Source organism: Pelodiscus sinensis, chromosome 19 (genome assembly GCF_049634645.1).
Source record: "Pelodiscus sinensis isolate JC-2024 chromosome 19, ASM4963464v1, whole genome shotgun sequence".
NCBI classification, from domain to species: domain Eukaryota; kingdom Metazoa; phylum Chordata; order Testudines; family Trionychidae; genus Pelodiscus; species Pelodiscus sinensis.
The window spans coordinates 81,024-96,095 of record NC_134729.1 but is presented as its reverse complement, the minus strand read 5'-3'; the positions used below and the strand labels follow the sequence as shown (position 1 = coordinate 96,095).

The following is a 15,072-nucleotide window of genomic DNA, read 5'->3' as shown; positions in this document are numbered from 1 at the left end:
TAAAGAACGAGAGAAACACAGATCATGTTTTACACACCTCACTCATTTTCTTAAACCTGTTTCAAATGTCAGTTGTGGCTTGATGTTCCATCCCACAAAAAACAAAAAGATTAAAGAACCCAGAGAGCCTTCAAATATAAGGGAAACCACAATACCTATTTAATATCTACATCAGTGCCAGTTTGTGGATACAACATGCTAAACTACTACCACATTCACATTACTGGTCTTACCCATTGCGGGCGGCGGGGGGCGGGGGAATCAGAAGTTGTTGGTGATATTATGCAAGAAAATATTGCTGAAATTATTAGCTCATGGACAAGTTAAGACCTTCAGAACTGAGGGGCGGGGTAGAAAAAGCCCAACCTTGTTCCTAATTTGAGAGGGAAAGGATGTCAATTTAGGACATTTAGTAAAGCAAAAATGCAGGGAAATAAAGTATAATGATTCTTTACTTCATTCTAAACCTACTAATTACTGTTCAGGAAACGGTTCTAAAAGTCTCACTGTATTTAAGAGCGTTTTAGAAAGGTTGTCTTTTGCCTGCATTAAGTACAGTACGGAGAAAGATCACACAATGCAGCAAATATTACCCGAATTTAGCAAAGTTGGAGATCCAAGACTTTTTTTTTTGAGGGGGGGGCGAGAAGGAATGTAAAAACTGATTAAATCGCTAAGCTAGTTTTAAAAGGGTTGTTTACCTGCAGCACTGATCTCCGGCAGCTGTAAGCAGTCCTGGCAGACCCGTCTGAGCCTCCAGTGACAGACTGGCGGAGCGGACCAGAGCATATAAAACTCCCAGCAAAGCTGCAGTCATGTGACCCCAAGGCAGTTCCTTTTCTAGCAGCGCTGCTGACGACTCACAGGAAGCAGTGGGTGAGTGGCTCTCTTACGATCCGATCGTGTACTTGTGGTGAGAAGAATTACAGGTACCGGTAATTTTTTTCCCTTCCCAGGGAGGAGTTTAAGCCCCATTCCTAGACCAAGAGCTCAAAAGAAACGTCCCAAATCTGAAGAGTTTGCAGTTCAGTCCACGTGGAACTAGACCACCACTATGCTCGGAGCAGCTTGACGAGAGGCTTCTGGGCAGGGGTAGAGGCGCCACGGGTTTTTACAAGAGGCCAGAGAAAACATTAGTCACAACTGGAGACAAAGCGCCTCCTCCCTCCCATTCACCAACTGGAGGAGAGCTTTATTCATCTGGGCTGGAGCCCACGTATTCCATCTCAAACCCTGCACAGAACATCCCTTCCGCGTGGCAGGCATAGTCCCGTTGCCTTGAATGCAATCTCCACATTTAAAGGGAACGATCGAGTCCTTTCGAGTCTCTCCCCAACCTGAAAGCTTTACAATGAAGAGCAGTGGCAAGGTTTTGTATTACCAAGGCTTCGTTAGTTTCAAAACTTTTACAGGTTTTGCTAGGCTGTGGAATTACAAACTAAACTAAGGTTACTTAAATGAAGCAAGTATCTTTTGCATGTTCGTTAGCGACACTCACAAATTAGTAATTCACAGTGTGTCTCCTGGTCATTGGCATGAATTATTATTAGCTGTACAACAGTAGCACCCAGAGGATCAAGATCGGGGCCTCATTATGCTAGGCACTGAGCACATGGACTGCCTGCTTTTTCAAGGCATTTCCTAAGTAGACAAGGCAGACAAAGAGCAGGAGGGAGAACAGAGATACAAAGTGACTTGATCAAGGTCACCTAGCAGATAAGTGTCAGACAGAAACAGAAACAGAGTTCTATGAACCCCCAGTTCATTGTTCCATCCACTAGGATATTTAAAAGTTTCTGCCATATCTGAACATGGAGACAACGCCAGAAATAAAAAAAAAAAAATCACCTCTGAGCACACAAGTCTGAGATATCATTTTAAATTGTAGTTAAGTATACTATTTTTAGCATAGATACAGATAAGAGCTCCACACTGAAGTCACAGGATAGAGGATGGCCAGTAAAGCAATATGCTGCATACTGACTAGCAAAGACTGCGATGCTAGATTGGAAAAAAACCTGGACTAGCCAGCATGATTGCCACACTCTTAGTGGAAGCCAAGACTCAACTATAGTAGGACTTCAATATTCCAAGTGCTCTATCAATGTCTTCCCCGTTTAAAAACCCCCAGCCTTCTGACCAGCAGTATTAACAGAAAATTCTCTAGGGACGGGTCAGTCCTGTGTAAGACTCAAAAGTGCTTTGCAAAAGCAGTTAGTCATTTCCATCTTACACAGGAAAGATCGGACTCAAATGAGTTAAGTGACTTGATCCGTGTCACCCAGAAGATCAGGTCTTCAAGTCCCAGTCTGTTGCTCTACCCACTGAGCCACACTTCTACCCAATGAGCAAAGAAAACTTGAACGACCCAGTTCTGAGATTCTAAAGTGGATTTGGCTTTCCAACCAAGCCAGAAGAGATTTAGACTGCAAGCCGATACGTCTTACCTAAGTTCTGCAAAGCGCTTACATGGATGGTGCTACAAATATTTATAAACAACCACCGCGACATCATATTCATGGATCTCCAGCTCCTTTCCAGAAGAGAGAAAGGCCACATCTGCACGTCAGGGACTAGACCAGCATTGCTATGTCAGCATAACCTGAGCACACGCAGCCAGCGCCTACAGAAGAATTGTTCCATCCGTGTAGGACAACTCGTGTCACTCATTGAGGTGAAGTCAATGGAATCATTTTTCCATCAGCCCGGCTACACCTACCTTGATGGGTTAGGTTAGCATAGTTACATCACTCAGGAGGGTGGATTTTCCACCCCCAAGGGAAGTAGCTATATTAAGTGAAATGTGACGTGTAGGCAGACCAGGCCTGAAGGTTGGCTATGCCTAAACTAAATCTGATGTTTGCAAGGAGACAGACAAGTTCCTGAAACATGGAGGGCAGAGGAAGATTTGCTGCCAAGGACGACAAGAACGCACAGCCTTTCCCAAAAAGAAAGATTTAAAGGAAAGCAATTTCACGTAACAAGTAAGCATCCTGTTACTCAAGTGTCCCTTGTTTCAATGGGCACACTCCATTTTAGTCCTAAAGTTCTCTACAATCTACATCAATGTGGTGCCTCCCTTACTTTTAATGTTATTTACTTCAGAACTACAGAACCAAGCAGTGGATCCAGAAGGGATCCGGGTTTAAGCCTCATTTTTGACCATACAGGGCACAGAGACAGGAATGCAGACCACAGCAACTTTCTCGCCCATACACCACAGAACAGGGCAATGCTGGGTTAATGTTTCAAATCCATGTGGTTTTAAAGAGAATGCCCAGTGCAACAGTGGACTGTTTTCCCACATGGTCTGGGAGACCAATCTACGGCTATGTCTAGACTGCAGGCTTCTTTCGAAAGAGCATCTTTCGAAAGAGCATCTTTCGAAAGATCGCGTCTAGACAGCAGGCGGATCTTTCGATAGAGGAAATCCGCTTTTTCGAAAGAGAGCACCCAGCGAGTCTGGATGCTCTCTTTCGAAGACGGCCTCTTTACATTGAAGAATGCCTTCCTTCGAAAGAGGAACTTTCGAAGGAAGGCGTTCTTCCTCGTGAAACGAGGTTTACCGCCATCGAAAGAAAAGCCGCGTTTTCGAAATAATTTCGAAAGAACGCGGCTTGAGTCTGGATGCATGGGAAGTTCTTTCGAAAAAAGGGTACTTTTTTCGAAAGAACCCCTGAGTGTGGACACGGCCTTAGTGGTGTAATAAGGCTTGGCCTTGCTCATGCCAGTGGGACAAACTATGCCCGAATGCAATTCAAGGGGGTGAGTGTGAGTGTGAGTGGACACTATTTTGTTTTGATTTTATGTGATTTGCAAAGATTCCAGGCTACATATACACAGGGCCGAAGGCTCTGTAGTGGCTACTGCTATACCGAACTAGCCACACTCAACTGGCCAAAATAGCCATACATGGCTAGCATGTTGGACACCACTGCTCTACAGACCTTTACGTACCTATCAACAGAAGACCTTCTGATGCCACCTAAACAGGATTAACTACTACCTCACTCCCAGTATCATTAGCACAAAGGCTGCTAACAATCCAGTCCCTGATATTGTTACATGAAAGAAACCTCTACCTGCTCTGGCAGCACGAAAGGGACTTTAATTGGGACTCATGCCTCGTCACACTGCCAGAGTGGTCTTCAAGAACCTTATGGGATAACTGAGAATTCAGGTTTGAGCGGAAGACACATTTTTCTGTAAGATAACATCGGAGTTGGCTTTTAATGCCAAGAGGACCAAGTAGAAGAACAAAGTAACTCCTGGGTAACTTGCAAGTCTGCACAACTACCTAGCTTTATACAAGAGTATTTTAAAGAGCTACTTACCGATGTTCTGTCAACACAAATATTCCAGAGTCAAGATCCAGAGGACTTGTGGCACCTACTGACGCCCCAGGGAAGAGGTATATTGTCCTGGCAACAAGGTGGGTCGTCTCTAGAATCAAGACGCATGTATTAATAGTGCAGAGAGTCATTCCATGAGCTTTTTAAGCCACATTTTCAATAAGCTATAGGAAGTAACCACAGACTAAGTGAGGTTTATGAGATGTTATCCATATAGGTGTGGAGGTGAGAAGTAGTGTTTCTGAATTACAGCCGATTCAGCGAGTTACTCTCATGCGTAAGATAGGCATGTGCTTAAGTAAGCTCCATTACGTTCAATGGCCTGTTTAAATATTGTGCTGAGTTTGTGCCCTAAATACTGAGTGTAAGACGCTACTGGTAGTGATCTCTTGAAAAGTAGTGACAACGGAAGGTTGGATCTCAGTCTGTAGTCAGAGGAAAAGAGGCAAAATGTCGAAGGTCTCTGGCCTGTAACAGGCATTACCAACAAGGGTAATAAAAGGATACCTTAGCCCAATCAAGAAGGAAAGCCTGACATCTAATGCCATGGATTGCCTTGAACCCTTCTCTCCTCTTTCTGCTCCTACACAAGGGATAGTATATTCAGATGTCAGTTGATATTTCAAATACAAAATGGTGAAGGCCAAAGAAACAAAACTCCCATGTAACTACTCCTATCAGACAAGGAAGATTTGAAGCACTAAACATACCTAATATTTTAGCTCTCTTCTCTTTGGATATAGCCAAACACCAAAGAACATTAACTGGTAGGTGTCATTTTTTCCACTAATCATCAGTGGCTTGCTTATTTACCTTTTGCTAGATAACATCTGCAATGTAAATGGGCCTTCAGTACACACAAACCAAGCACACAAACCAAGCACAGTCCCTGGATTTGGGACTTCCAGGCATGACTCTTAACCTCTCCTCAGCACTTTACTCTACTGCAATGGATTGGTTTAGGTCCATGTTTTGAGCAGCTATGTCTAGCTCTGGGTGCTTGATTGCAGTCAGCTTTGGGCCCCGTTTTCACCCACTAGTCCAAGCGAAGTTGGTGGAATCTCAGCACTCCTGAGAAAAGGAAGATCAGGCCCAAATCGGTCCCCAAGAACCTGAGGCATCCAAAAGCCAGAAGAGGAGGATACAGGTGCCCACATCAGGAATCTAGGCACATCCCTCAGTGGATTCACCCTGGGAGGCCATGGGATTTCTAAAATGAAGCTGCTTAAGTCTCACTAAGTCTTCTCCATAGCAGCTGCACCGTCCTCAGCCACACAAGCCCATTGCATATTCCAGAACATGTCCTCAACTGGCCCAGAATGCCCTGATAAGCCTAATAGCTCACAGAAGATACTCACATTCTAATGCTCTTTCCTTAGTTATCTCATTTGCTGCAGAATTATTAAAAAAAAAAAAAAAGTTAAAACCGACAAGAGTCTTTGACCTGGCTTATCTGGCTGGACTTTTGTTCCCTTTCTATCTTGCAGTTTATATTCCTCATGAGCTGGTTTACCAGTCCCTCCCGCCTCCCACAAGCACAGACTGTTTCGACATGCCAGAGTTGCTGTTGTTAACCTTCTCACTGACATTAGATCAGCCATCTGTATTCTCAAAGCTACCTTCTTCCAATGGGCTATTGAAGTGTTCGGCAGCCATAATCTCCCTCCACCCCATTGAATTGTGGGGTGCTGTTGCTGGGGGAAGAAGCAAGAAGTCTTTTTCCAAGGCTGAGGGGAGTGCATATGAGCCGAATCAAATCCCTTTCTTTCAGGAACTAGTACTGAAGTAGGAGAGCACAGTACCACCTCCCAGCATCCCCTCACTCTGGGAGGGCAAAGCTTTTAGACTTAAATTTGGCCACCCAACTTCAGGTGATTTGGGGCAGGCAGGAAAGGTAGGAGTTAAGTGATCTCTTTGGGCCCGCCCCATAGACAAAGCCCTTTTCTCCCAGTTTTTCAGCAGTAGGAAGAGATTAACAGTTATTTAATATCATGATGTTTCGGTTGAGTTTGCTAAAAATGTTTCCTAACAAAGTCGGGGGGGGGGGGGGGGAAGAGGTTGTGCCTTTAAGAGGCAGACGCCTGGTGCTGTCCCCTGAGGTACTTGCTGGGTTTCGTAATTGCGTTCAAGCCAATCGATGAAGACACAGAGTTTGTGATGCGCTAGAAAGCAGGTTTGGATAGTTTCCTCACCCGTCCCCACCTCCTGTCTGAATGTGGAGAGGCCAGGTGTATTCCCCTAGCCCCCTCTACAGGGTCTCTGCAACCCCATCCCTTTGCAGAACACACTTTAGCGAGATGGTCACCTTTCCTTGAGCATGTTCCTGTTTCCTAAGGAGGAAGTTTCCATCTGTCATCCAACGGAAAGCAGAAGCTGGTTTCAGGACAGCTCGTGAGAGAAAAGGTGCCCTCAGTTTCCTACAGGTCTGCTGTCTGGCCCTTCTCCTGCCCCAGGAGCAAAGGAAACGCAAGCAGCTGCCACCCCTCCATGTAGGGTTGCTCAGCACACACAGAACCAGAGCTGCTCTCTGGCAAGAGCCAAGGACACTTCGCTCCAAGGAGTAAAGTCTCAAGGTGCATGAGGCTCTAGAACTGGACAATAAGCAGCGTGAGACACCGATGCTGTTCACCAGGATTAGCCCCAGCAGGCCACCACATGCCTTGTTTACCCGAGTGTCTACAAGCTTCTGCTGCTTGCAGCTCCGGGTGGCTGCAGTGCGCCATTCCAAGCCCACAGAAATTGCAGTACAGGCTAGATCACATTGACTGGGCAAACCACAGCCACTGGGCAACGTGGATGCGCACGTAAAGGAGGCATCTGGCAGCCTGCAAAGGGACTAACTATGGCAAATGGCCTTTGGGCTGCTTATTACTGCTCCAGAACATGTACCGAGGGAGGGGAGAAGTACTTGGAAGGACCTTCCTTTGCTGAAGTCACCAGGAACTTGATTCTTTGGGCCCGCAATGCCCTGAGTCACACACAGGGTTGCTCAGCACTTGTGGAGGAAGCGATGAAAATTGGTTGAGATTCCAGGTGAGGGCATTCTTGAACCAGAGTTCAGTTGGAGCAGGAAATCCTGCAGGAAATCCCACACTCCCAGGCAAAGAATGCCATTGACCAAGAGACAGAACTAAGATGGTTTATTAGGTGATGAGCTTTCATGGGCCAGACCCACTTCCTCAGATCAATTTGTGGAAGAAAATGGATCTGAGGAAGTGGGTCTGGCCCTCGAAAGCTCATCACCTAATAAGCCATCTTGTTAGTCTTTAAAGTGCTACACAGTCCTGTCTTTTGTTTCAGCTACACCAGACAAACATGGCCACATCTCTATCACTATTGACCAAGAGGGAATCCTCGGCTCTCGGTAGCATTTCCACATACTCACATTGAGTGCCCGGGAGGAGAGAGGCATTATTCCTGTATGTTGGCAGGAGCTCTTTTAGGGCAAGGTAGCATTAGATATATTGTTTATCCTTTCCACCTACTCTCCCTGAATCCAGCTACTTCCTGCCAAGATTGCCACAATTTAATCTGGAGCAGAGCGAACCTCTGAAGTTCAGATTAGTTTGACATCAATGAAATAGGTTTCTTCTGTCAGCTGCCCGGTGGGTCTTTTAGAGAGAGCAAAACCTGACAAGGACTTGAAGTTACAAATTAAAGCATTTGGGGAGGAGTTCAAATGCTTCCCCCAAGCCAGTATTCGAGTAAGATTCTTAAGCAGCTCAAACCAGTTCAAGCCATAGCATGGTATGGAAGACATTCACACTTGCCTGTGGTGGGCAGAACTGTTTTAGGCAAGTTCCGTCAACTCCTGTCGAATTTAAGCTTTTCAAAAACCAACACACAAAAGAGTCTCTAGCACTTGTACTGCAAAACTGAACGTAGCCAATAGTGTTTGATCTTCCACTGGCGATAGACACTCTTGTGCCTCTACCGACACTCAGAGCTCTGCCAAAGCAGCAGAGTGAGAAATGGCCATTGCTGGAACACCATCATAAAGAAAACAAGGATTTGGGAAGTTTCCTGAAGTCAGTACAGTTGAATGGATTGTACAGATCTTGCTGGTTATACAAGATTTAGTCATCAATCTTATGAATTATGTACTAGCTAGAAGGGCATAACTTTAAACCATCAAGTCCTAGTGGAAGCAAACAGCTTAAAAACCAGGACACCCTGAATGAACTGTCTTACAGGTCCTGTGTTGCACCTACTCTGCAATATACCCAGGAAGGTAAGGGAGTCTCTAGAAGTCCAAAGGCAAAACTGATTTCTATACCAGAGGACATGGAGGAAATATTCCCTCCAAGTAATGTTGGAGTCATTCTTCCTCCAAGAGTTGGAAGAAGGCTCATTTTAAAACAGATCTGAAATCTCCCTTGGATCACCGCCAGTAAGTATATGCCACTCAGTAGGTCTAGCTCACAGGGCAAGCCAAATACATCCCCACACCTTTAATTAACCTGGAGTACAGCAGACTCCACCGCTTTGCAGTGTTATTGTGCTCTTCACAGGTACAGCCGGTAGAAGGTCCCAGATCCTAAGTCTTGATCAACTATAAGGGAAATTTGTTTGTCCAGGGGCTCTGTTAAATCCCATGATTCTCCATCTTTTTCTTAAGATCAGGATTTTCCAGCAGAGTGAGAACTTTTGCAAATTTTTTTTTGTTGTTTTACCTGATCATTCATTCTTTGTCCAGCTGCCCAAGATTCCAGTACTTCTCTAGAGAAGGTCACGGGAAGTTTCAGCTGACTTGTTTTAGTTTTGGCAAAGTTACAGGAGGTATAAAATGCTTTTAAACACAGAGTCAGCATTTCAGCCAGGGACAGAAATAGCCACCTTTCCACAAGTAGCAAAGCTATATTTGCACTTTGCATAGGGTTATGTTATATAGCCATCTGCCCTAAGCACCTTAGTATCTAGGCACACAATTTTTTTTAATAAAAGCAAATAGTACAGCAAGCACTTTTCCTCAGGATTCGAGGATTTTAACATTTTTGACTCTTCAAAAACACAAAACAATCTGGACTTCTGTTGATGGGATTACATTCAAGACTGGATTTTAGTCAGACCTCCAAGTGCCCCAAGTAGTCTTTTCTTGGGGTTCACCAATTGCATAAATCTCAGTGGAGCACAATCATTTGGGCAAGTGGTGGGCAACAAATTGGAGTCTCAAAACTGCCAAGTCCCAACATGGGAAAGCTTTCAGAGATCAGGAACAAGACAGAATTTGTTCTGGAAATTAACAGGGGAAGTAGCTTCTGCAGAGCACCAGGGTGAGAGTTTTCATTGGCTTTTACTGGTGAAATAGTTGCAGATTCCATATGGTGATGAGGCAACTTAAATTGAAAATGATGAAAGCACAGATTGTACAGTCTACTGTAGCTCCCTGTACACAAGATTTGGGTGTAGTGCCCTAGCCAGCCAAAATTGTATGCTCTCTAGTCATGATTAAAACACACTGCTCAAGTCTCTAGTGCATTTGGTTAAAGTCATTCAGCTCTGAGCAATCAGAACTCTTAACTCTCTCATAACAAGATTAGCCTGAACTTTGGTGCATTTCAAGTTTGCGTACATATTTCAGAAAAACCGTCCTATCTGAATGAGAAAGTCTGCCTCATAGCATGAGCACTTTAAACTCACAGCAAAAACTTCAACTCAAAGCTAGTTTATAAACGCCCAGTATTGTGGAGGAAAGAGGCTTTAAAAGGGGGGGGGGGAGGGGAGTAAAATGACTAAGCTTTACATAATTACTCTATGTCTGATGGGTTAAAGGTTCTTTAGTGACTGGACTGGTTTAAAAGCAGTTATTAAAGCCTTTGTCCCATCCTGCCAGATACTAAGTGCTCTTGCCAGACAGCCTACTGACCCAGCTCTGACCTACTGTACTGCAGATGCAAGAGAGGAGTGCCTGTGTTTGCAGACTCCATACTAAAGCTGAACGCAGAACCAAGTTCCCTTCAGAAGGAAAGACATATGCTCTGGAACATGCTACAGCCTCTTATACTGAGCCCAGAAAGGAACATGAGTCACTGGTCTCATCTAATGTGGGAGGAGAGCAAGTCATGAAAGGAAACAAGCTTTAGAGGGGTTTTCATGGAAACTGGCTTCTATGGAACCTTACTTGACTTTCGGAAGTGCCAGACGCCAGCATTATGCTGTTACTACATCAGCCCTCCAAAGGCTAGAAAGCCACACTGCAGAAGACACCAGTCTTCCTTTTATACCTCGCATCTTTGCCCCAAGCAGAAGCTTCTCCTCCTAACCCAGCATGCTCATTCCCCCTTCCCAAAAAAGAAAATGATCCCTCCAGTTACTCTATCCTGTCAAAGTGGGGTCCAGAGATGCCTTAACCTTTCACCCATGTCCTAGACCCAACCCGGGGGGCACAGTTGAGGAGAAGGTTATGCACAAGGGAGCTTATCCCTCACAAAAGAGGGAAAAAAACCTTGGCAATTATATTGCAGTAAGGCAAATTTTTTATCATTAGGAATATAGTGAAACAAGTCACTACAAGTGTAGAGTCTATTGGAACTGGAGGCATTCTATACTGTGCCTCACGAAGTCTTAACCGGCACATTCATTCAATTGGCTCAGACGAAATAACTTGTGGATTGTGAGCCGACTGGAAAACTATAAACAAAATAGCTATGACAAGTAGCAAAGTCACACACAGAGAGGTACTGAGAAAGCAGCCTTAAGACTTGTTTTAACATGCTCATTCGTTATCCATAATATTTTGGTCATTCAGTATCCAGATGACTTAGTGACCAAAATATTATGGACAGCCACATAATAATCAAACACCAAACACAGCAGGTATCTATCTTGCTGCCAGGTAGCCGAGGGGTCTGGTTTTTCACAACACTTGTACAACTTGCAATCCCCAAAACATCTCATTAAACTGATCTGACATTCTTAGATTAAGTGGGAATGGGCTGCAGATCCCGCCACTGGGAATGAAAAAACAGAGACAGCAGAGAGATGGGCAGAAATTGTATAGAGATTCGACTTAAAACCCCCCAACACAGCTAATGTATCGGGGTGGAGAGGCTCGAAATCGGCTCTTCACAGAAGCACAAAGCCCAGGGGTTGACAGCAAGGCAGTTTGCATTGCTATGTGGCTGCAAGGTAAAAGTTTAAGGCACCAGGAAGCGAGTCCTTCTATACAACCACAGGAGGAATCCGGCATTTAATCCGGGCCCCGGGCCCCAGAGAGACATGGACAAAGCAACAGGAGCGCACGACAAGCCCCGACAGAAAGAGGAATAAGGGCGCCAGTCGCTACAGCCAGTCCCTGGACAGCACAGGAGCGCTCCGGCCCGGGGCTGGACGGGAACTGGGGGGGGTTGGACATGGGGAAGGGGGGAATCAACCCCCCAGTCCTCGCCCCAGCCCGCACCCGCGCTGGGCAGGGCTAACGCCAGGGGCCCCCCCCGACAACCCCTCACTCTGCCCCGAGAAAGGGAGCACCCCCCTTCCCCTCCGGGGGGGCCCCTCAGAGCCCGGCAGCGCCCCCCCCCTTCCCCTCCGGGGGGGCCCCTCAGAGCCCGGCAGCGCCCCCCCCCTTCCCCTCCGGGGGGGCCCCTCAGAGCCCGGCAGCGCCCCCCCTTCCCCTCCGGGGGGGGCGCCCCTCAGAGCCCGGCAGCGCCCCCCCCATTCCCCTCCGGGGGGGGCGCCCCTCAGAGCCCGGCAGCGCCCCCCCCATTCCCCTCCGGGGGGGGCGCCCCTCAGAGCCCGGCAGCGCCCCCCCCATTCCCCTCCGGGGGGGCGCCCCTCAGAGCCCGGCAGCGCCCCCCCCCATTCCCCTCCGGGGGGGCGCCCCTCAGAGCCCGGCAGCGCCCCCCCCCATTCCCCTCCGGGGGGGCGCCCCTCAGAGCCCGGCAGCGCCCCCCCCATTCCCCTCCGGGGGGGGCGCCCCTCAGAGCCCGGCAGCGCCCCCCCCATTCCCCTCCGGGGGGGGCGCCCCTCAGAGCCCGGCAGCGCCCCCCCCCATTCCCCTCCGGGGGGGCGCCCCTCAGAGCCCGGCAGCGCCCCCCCCATTCCCCTCCGGGGGGGCGCCCCTCAGAGCCCGGCAGCGCCCCCCCCATTCCCCTCCGGGGGGGCGCCCCTCAGAGCCCGGCAGCGCCCCCCCCCGTTCCCCTCCGGGGGGGGGCGCCCCTCAGAGCCCGGCAGCGCCCCCCCCCGTTCCCCTCCGGGGGGGGGCGCCCCTCAGAGCCCGGCAGCGCCCCGGGGGGGGGGAAGCTGAGCGCCCCCGGAGACCAGCCCGGTACCTGCACGTGCTACGAGCGCCCCCTGCTCCCGCCGGCCCCCCCCCGGCCCCGCGCCCGCCTTTTGACGGGAAGCGACCGGCGCCCCGCCCCCACCCGGAGCCGGGAACAGCCCCGCCCCTCGCCCCGCCCCCACCCGGAGCCGGGAACAGCCCCGCCCCTCGCCCCGCCCCCACCCGGAGCCGGGAAAAGCCCCGCCCCCTGCCCCGCCCTCACCCGGAGCCGGGAAAAGCCCCGCCCCCTGCCCCGCTTGTCCTCTGCCGCCTCACTTCGTCCCTCTTCGGACTGCCCCCCCCAGCTTGCCCCTCCTCCCCCCCAGCCCCTTCCCTCAGACCCCCAACCTGTCCCCCTCCCCTCAGCCCCCAACCTGTCCCCCTCCCCTCAGCCCCCTGCCTGCCCCCTCCCCCCAGCCCCTTCCCTCAGACCCCCAACCTGTCCCCCTCCCCTCAGCCCCCCAGCCTGCCCCCTCCCCTCAGACTCCCTGCCACCCCAGCCTCTGCCAGCCCTGCACAGCCGGGAAAGCCTGGCCGTTCTCTGCTGCATTCCCAGCCAGCAGCCGCTTGTCTCGGTGGCCCAGCGTGGCAGGTGCCCTGGGGACGGGCATGCTGGAGAGGCAGCTCCCAACAGCGCACTTGTCGGAGTGAGCCGTGGAGACGCGCAGGGGTTTGGGAACTCCGAACAGCCGCCGTGGAAATGGCACCAGCTCCTGGCCACAAGGTCCGTGCTGGGGCCCCAGCACTGAGGAGTTTTGCACTTGATTCCACTCTAGATCAGGGTGGTTCTGTCTCGGTCCAGTGTCCGAGCGGCAGAGCTTTTCCGCTCCCCCGCGGCTGCCCCGGCTGGCTCAGCCCTGCGTCTGTTGGCACCAGTGCCCAAGAATGGGAATGAAAGGAAACAATACACAAAATTCCTGCCCTGGGCAGCTCAGCAACCACCAGCTAGACTCCTGCTAGAGGCATGGCTGTTCTGCAGCCCCCTCCCACCTCCAGACCTCACACCCTTTTACACCAGGTGCAATCCGGCCATTCCGAGTGCCCTGGGCACCACGCAGGGCAGCAGAAAAACTGGCCCAGCAACTTCATGAATTTCCTTGCTGAGACTCTGCAGAACCCCAACATGCCTTCCTGTGCTAATGGGCGCTCTCATGAAGCTTCCTTCAAAGGCAGGGCCTTGGGGGGTTGCAGCAGTCTCCAAATCCTGCCTGTATCTGTTTAAATACAGTAAGGTGGTTCCAGCATTTAATTGCCTCTGCGGCTTGCTGTCTGCAGGGATGGCTCGTTTTGATGGATCTGGATTTGCAGTAGCTCTGTCTGGCCTGTCGATGGGGACAAAAGGGGCCAATTGTCCCTGGGCCCAGTGGACTTAAGGGGGTCCGGGGCTGCACCAGTCCTTTTAAATACCAGCAGCGGCTGCAGGGAGTCCTGCACAGGGCAGGAGGGGGAGTCTACACTGCACCGTAACTCGAAATAAGCGACGCGATTTGAGTTACGCAAATTGTGTATCTTCTCTCGAGGCTATTTTGAAGTAGCTTATTTCATCATTTGTCGCTGTCTACGCAGCACCAAATTTCGAAATACAGCGCTATTCCGAAGCACCCCTTACTCCTCGTAGAACGAGGTTTGCAGGGACGTCGGAATAGTGAGCCTGAAATAACGGGCTTGCTGTGAAGACGCGGGATAGCAATTTTGGGATACTCCGGTATCCTGAAATAGTGTTGCAGTGTAGACGGACCTGAGGAGGCTTGGAGCTTCCGGCTGCTTTCAAACTGCCGCGGCGAGTGAAATGGAGGCTGCGGTCGGCTTGTGCATGCACCGTCCTGTCACCGCTGTGCTGTCCCTGCTCCAGCTCCACATAGGGGTGACATTTTCCTTTTTAAAAACAGGGGCACCCGTTGCTCCCTGGAAGGGAGGTATTGATTGCTGGTTTGAGATCTCCAACAGAGATCTGCCTGCTGTTTGTGACCCCCTCTGTTCCAGGACTGGGGTACATAGTGTGAATCAACAAGCTACCATGAGAAAATACCCAGGCTCTGCTTCGCTGATTTCTCCTCCACTGAGAAACAGTCATGAAGGGCCCAAGATCTGCTACCATGTGGCAGAGAGATGACAGTCCTTCCGTCTTATCTGAGGACTTTTCTGACATCTTCCAGAGCCTTAGGAAAATGACCTCCTCTCACTCCAGTGCAGCGACCCAGCACAAAGCTTATGCAATACTTAAGTACCAGTTTAAGTCCCCAAAACATCCTGGTTTACAACACCTGAGACTTTGGACCCAGTATGCATCTGCAGGCAGATTTTCTGTCCTTTTTATTGGCCTTCTGAATTTGGCGCCTTTATGGCATATGAACTCGATATTTTCTCTGTAACCATGAGGGATAGAGACTTACTTCCCCCCTGCTAATGAAAGTCTCGTGTAATCACCAGACTCCATGAGCCGGGACTTCAGGAAACACG

General features: G+C 49.6%; 1 protein-coding gene across 5 annotated transcripts in view; it reads right to left on the bottom strand.

The window, feature by feature from the left end:
* VDR (vitamin D receptor) overlaps positions 1–12,726 on the bottom strand; it is a 91,667-nt gene extending 78,941 nt beyond the window's left edge. For 2 of the 5 annotated variants that reach the window (XM_075901597.1, XM_075901594.1), the window contains exons 1-2: positions 12,623–12,726; positions 4,335–4,443 (exon numbers count right to left, since the gene is read on the bottom strand). Coding sequence is in view for 1 of the 5 variants with exons in the window: in XM_075901593.1 (XP_075757708.1) it covers positions 702–789 (88 nt within the window). In the remaining 4 variants the exon portion in view is untranslated. Of the gene's footprint in view, positions 1–701; positions 1,345–4,334; positions 4,444–12,622 lie in introns of all 5 variants that reach the window. The other 3 variants (XM_075901593.1, XM_075901596.1, XM_075901598.1) reach the window with 3 other exon arrangements.
* Between the last annotated feature and the right edge of the window lie 2,346 nt (positions 12,727–15,072).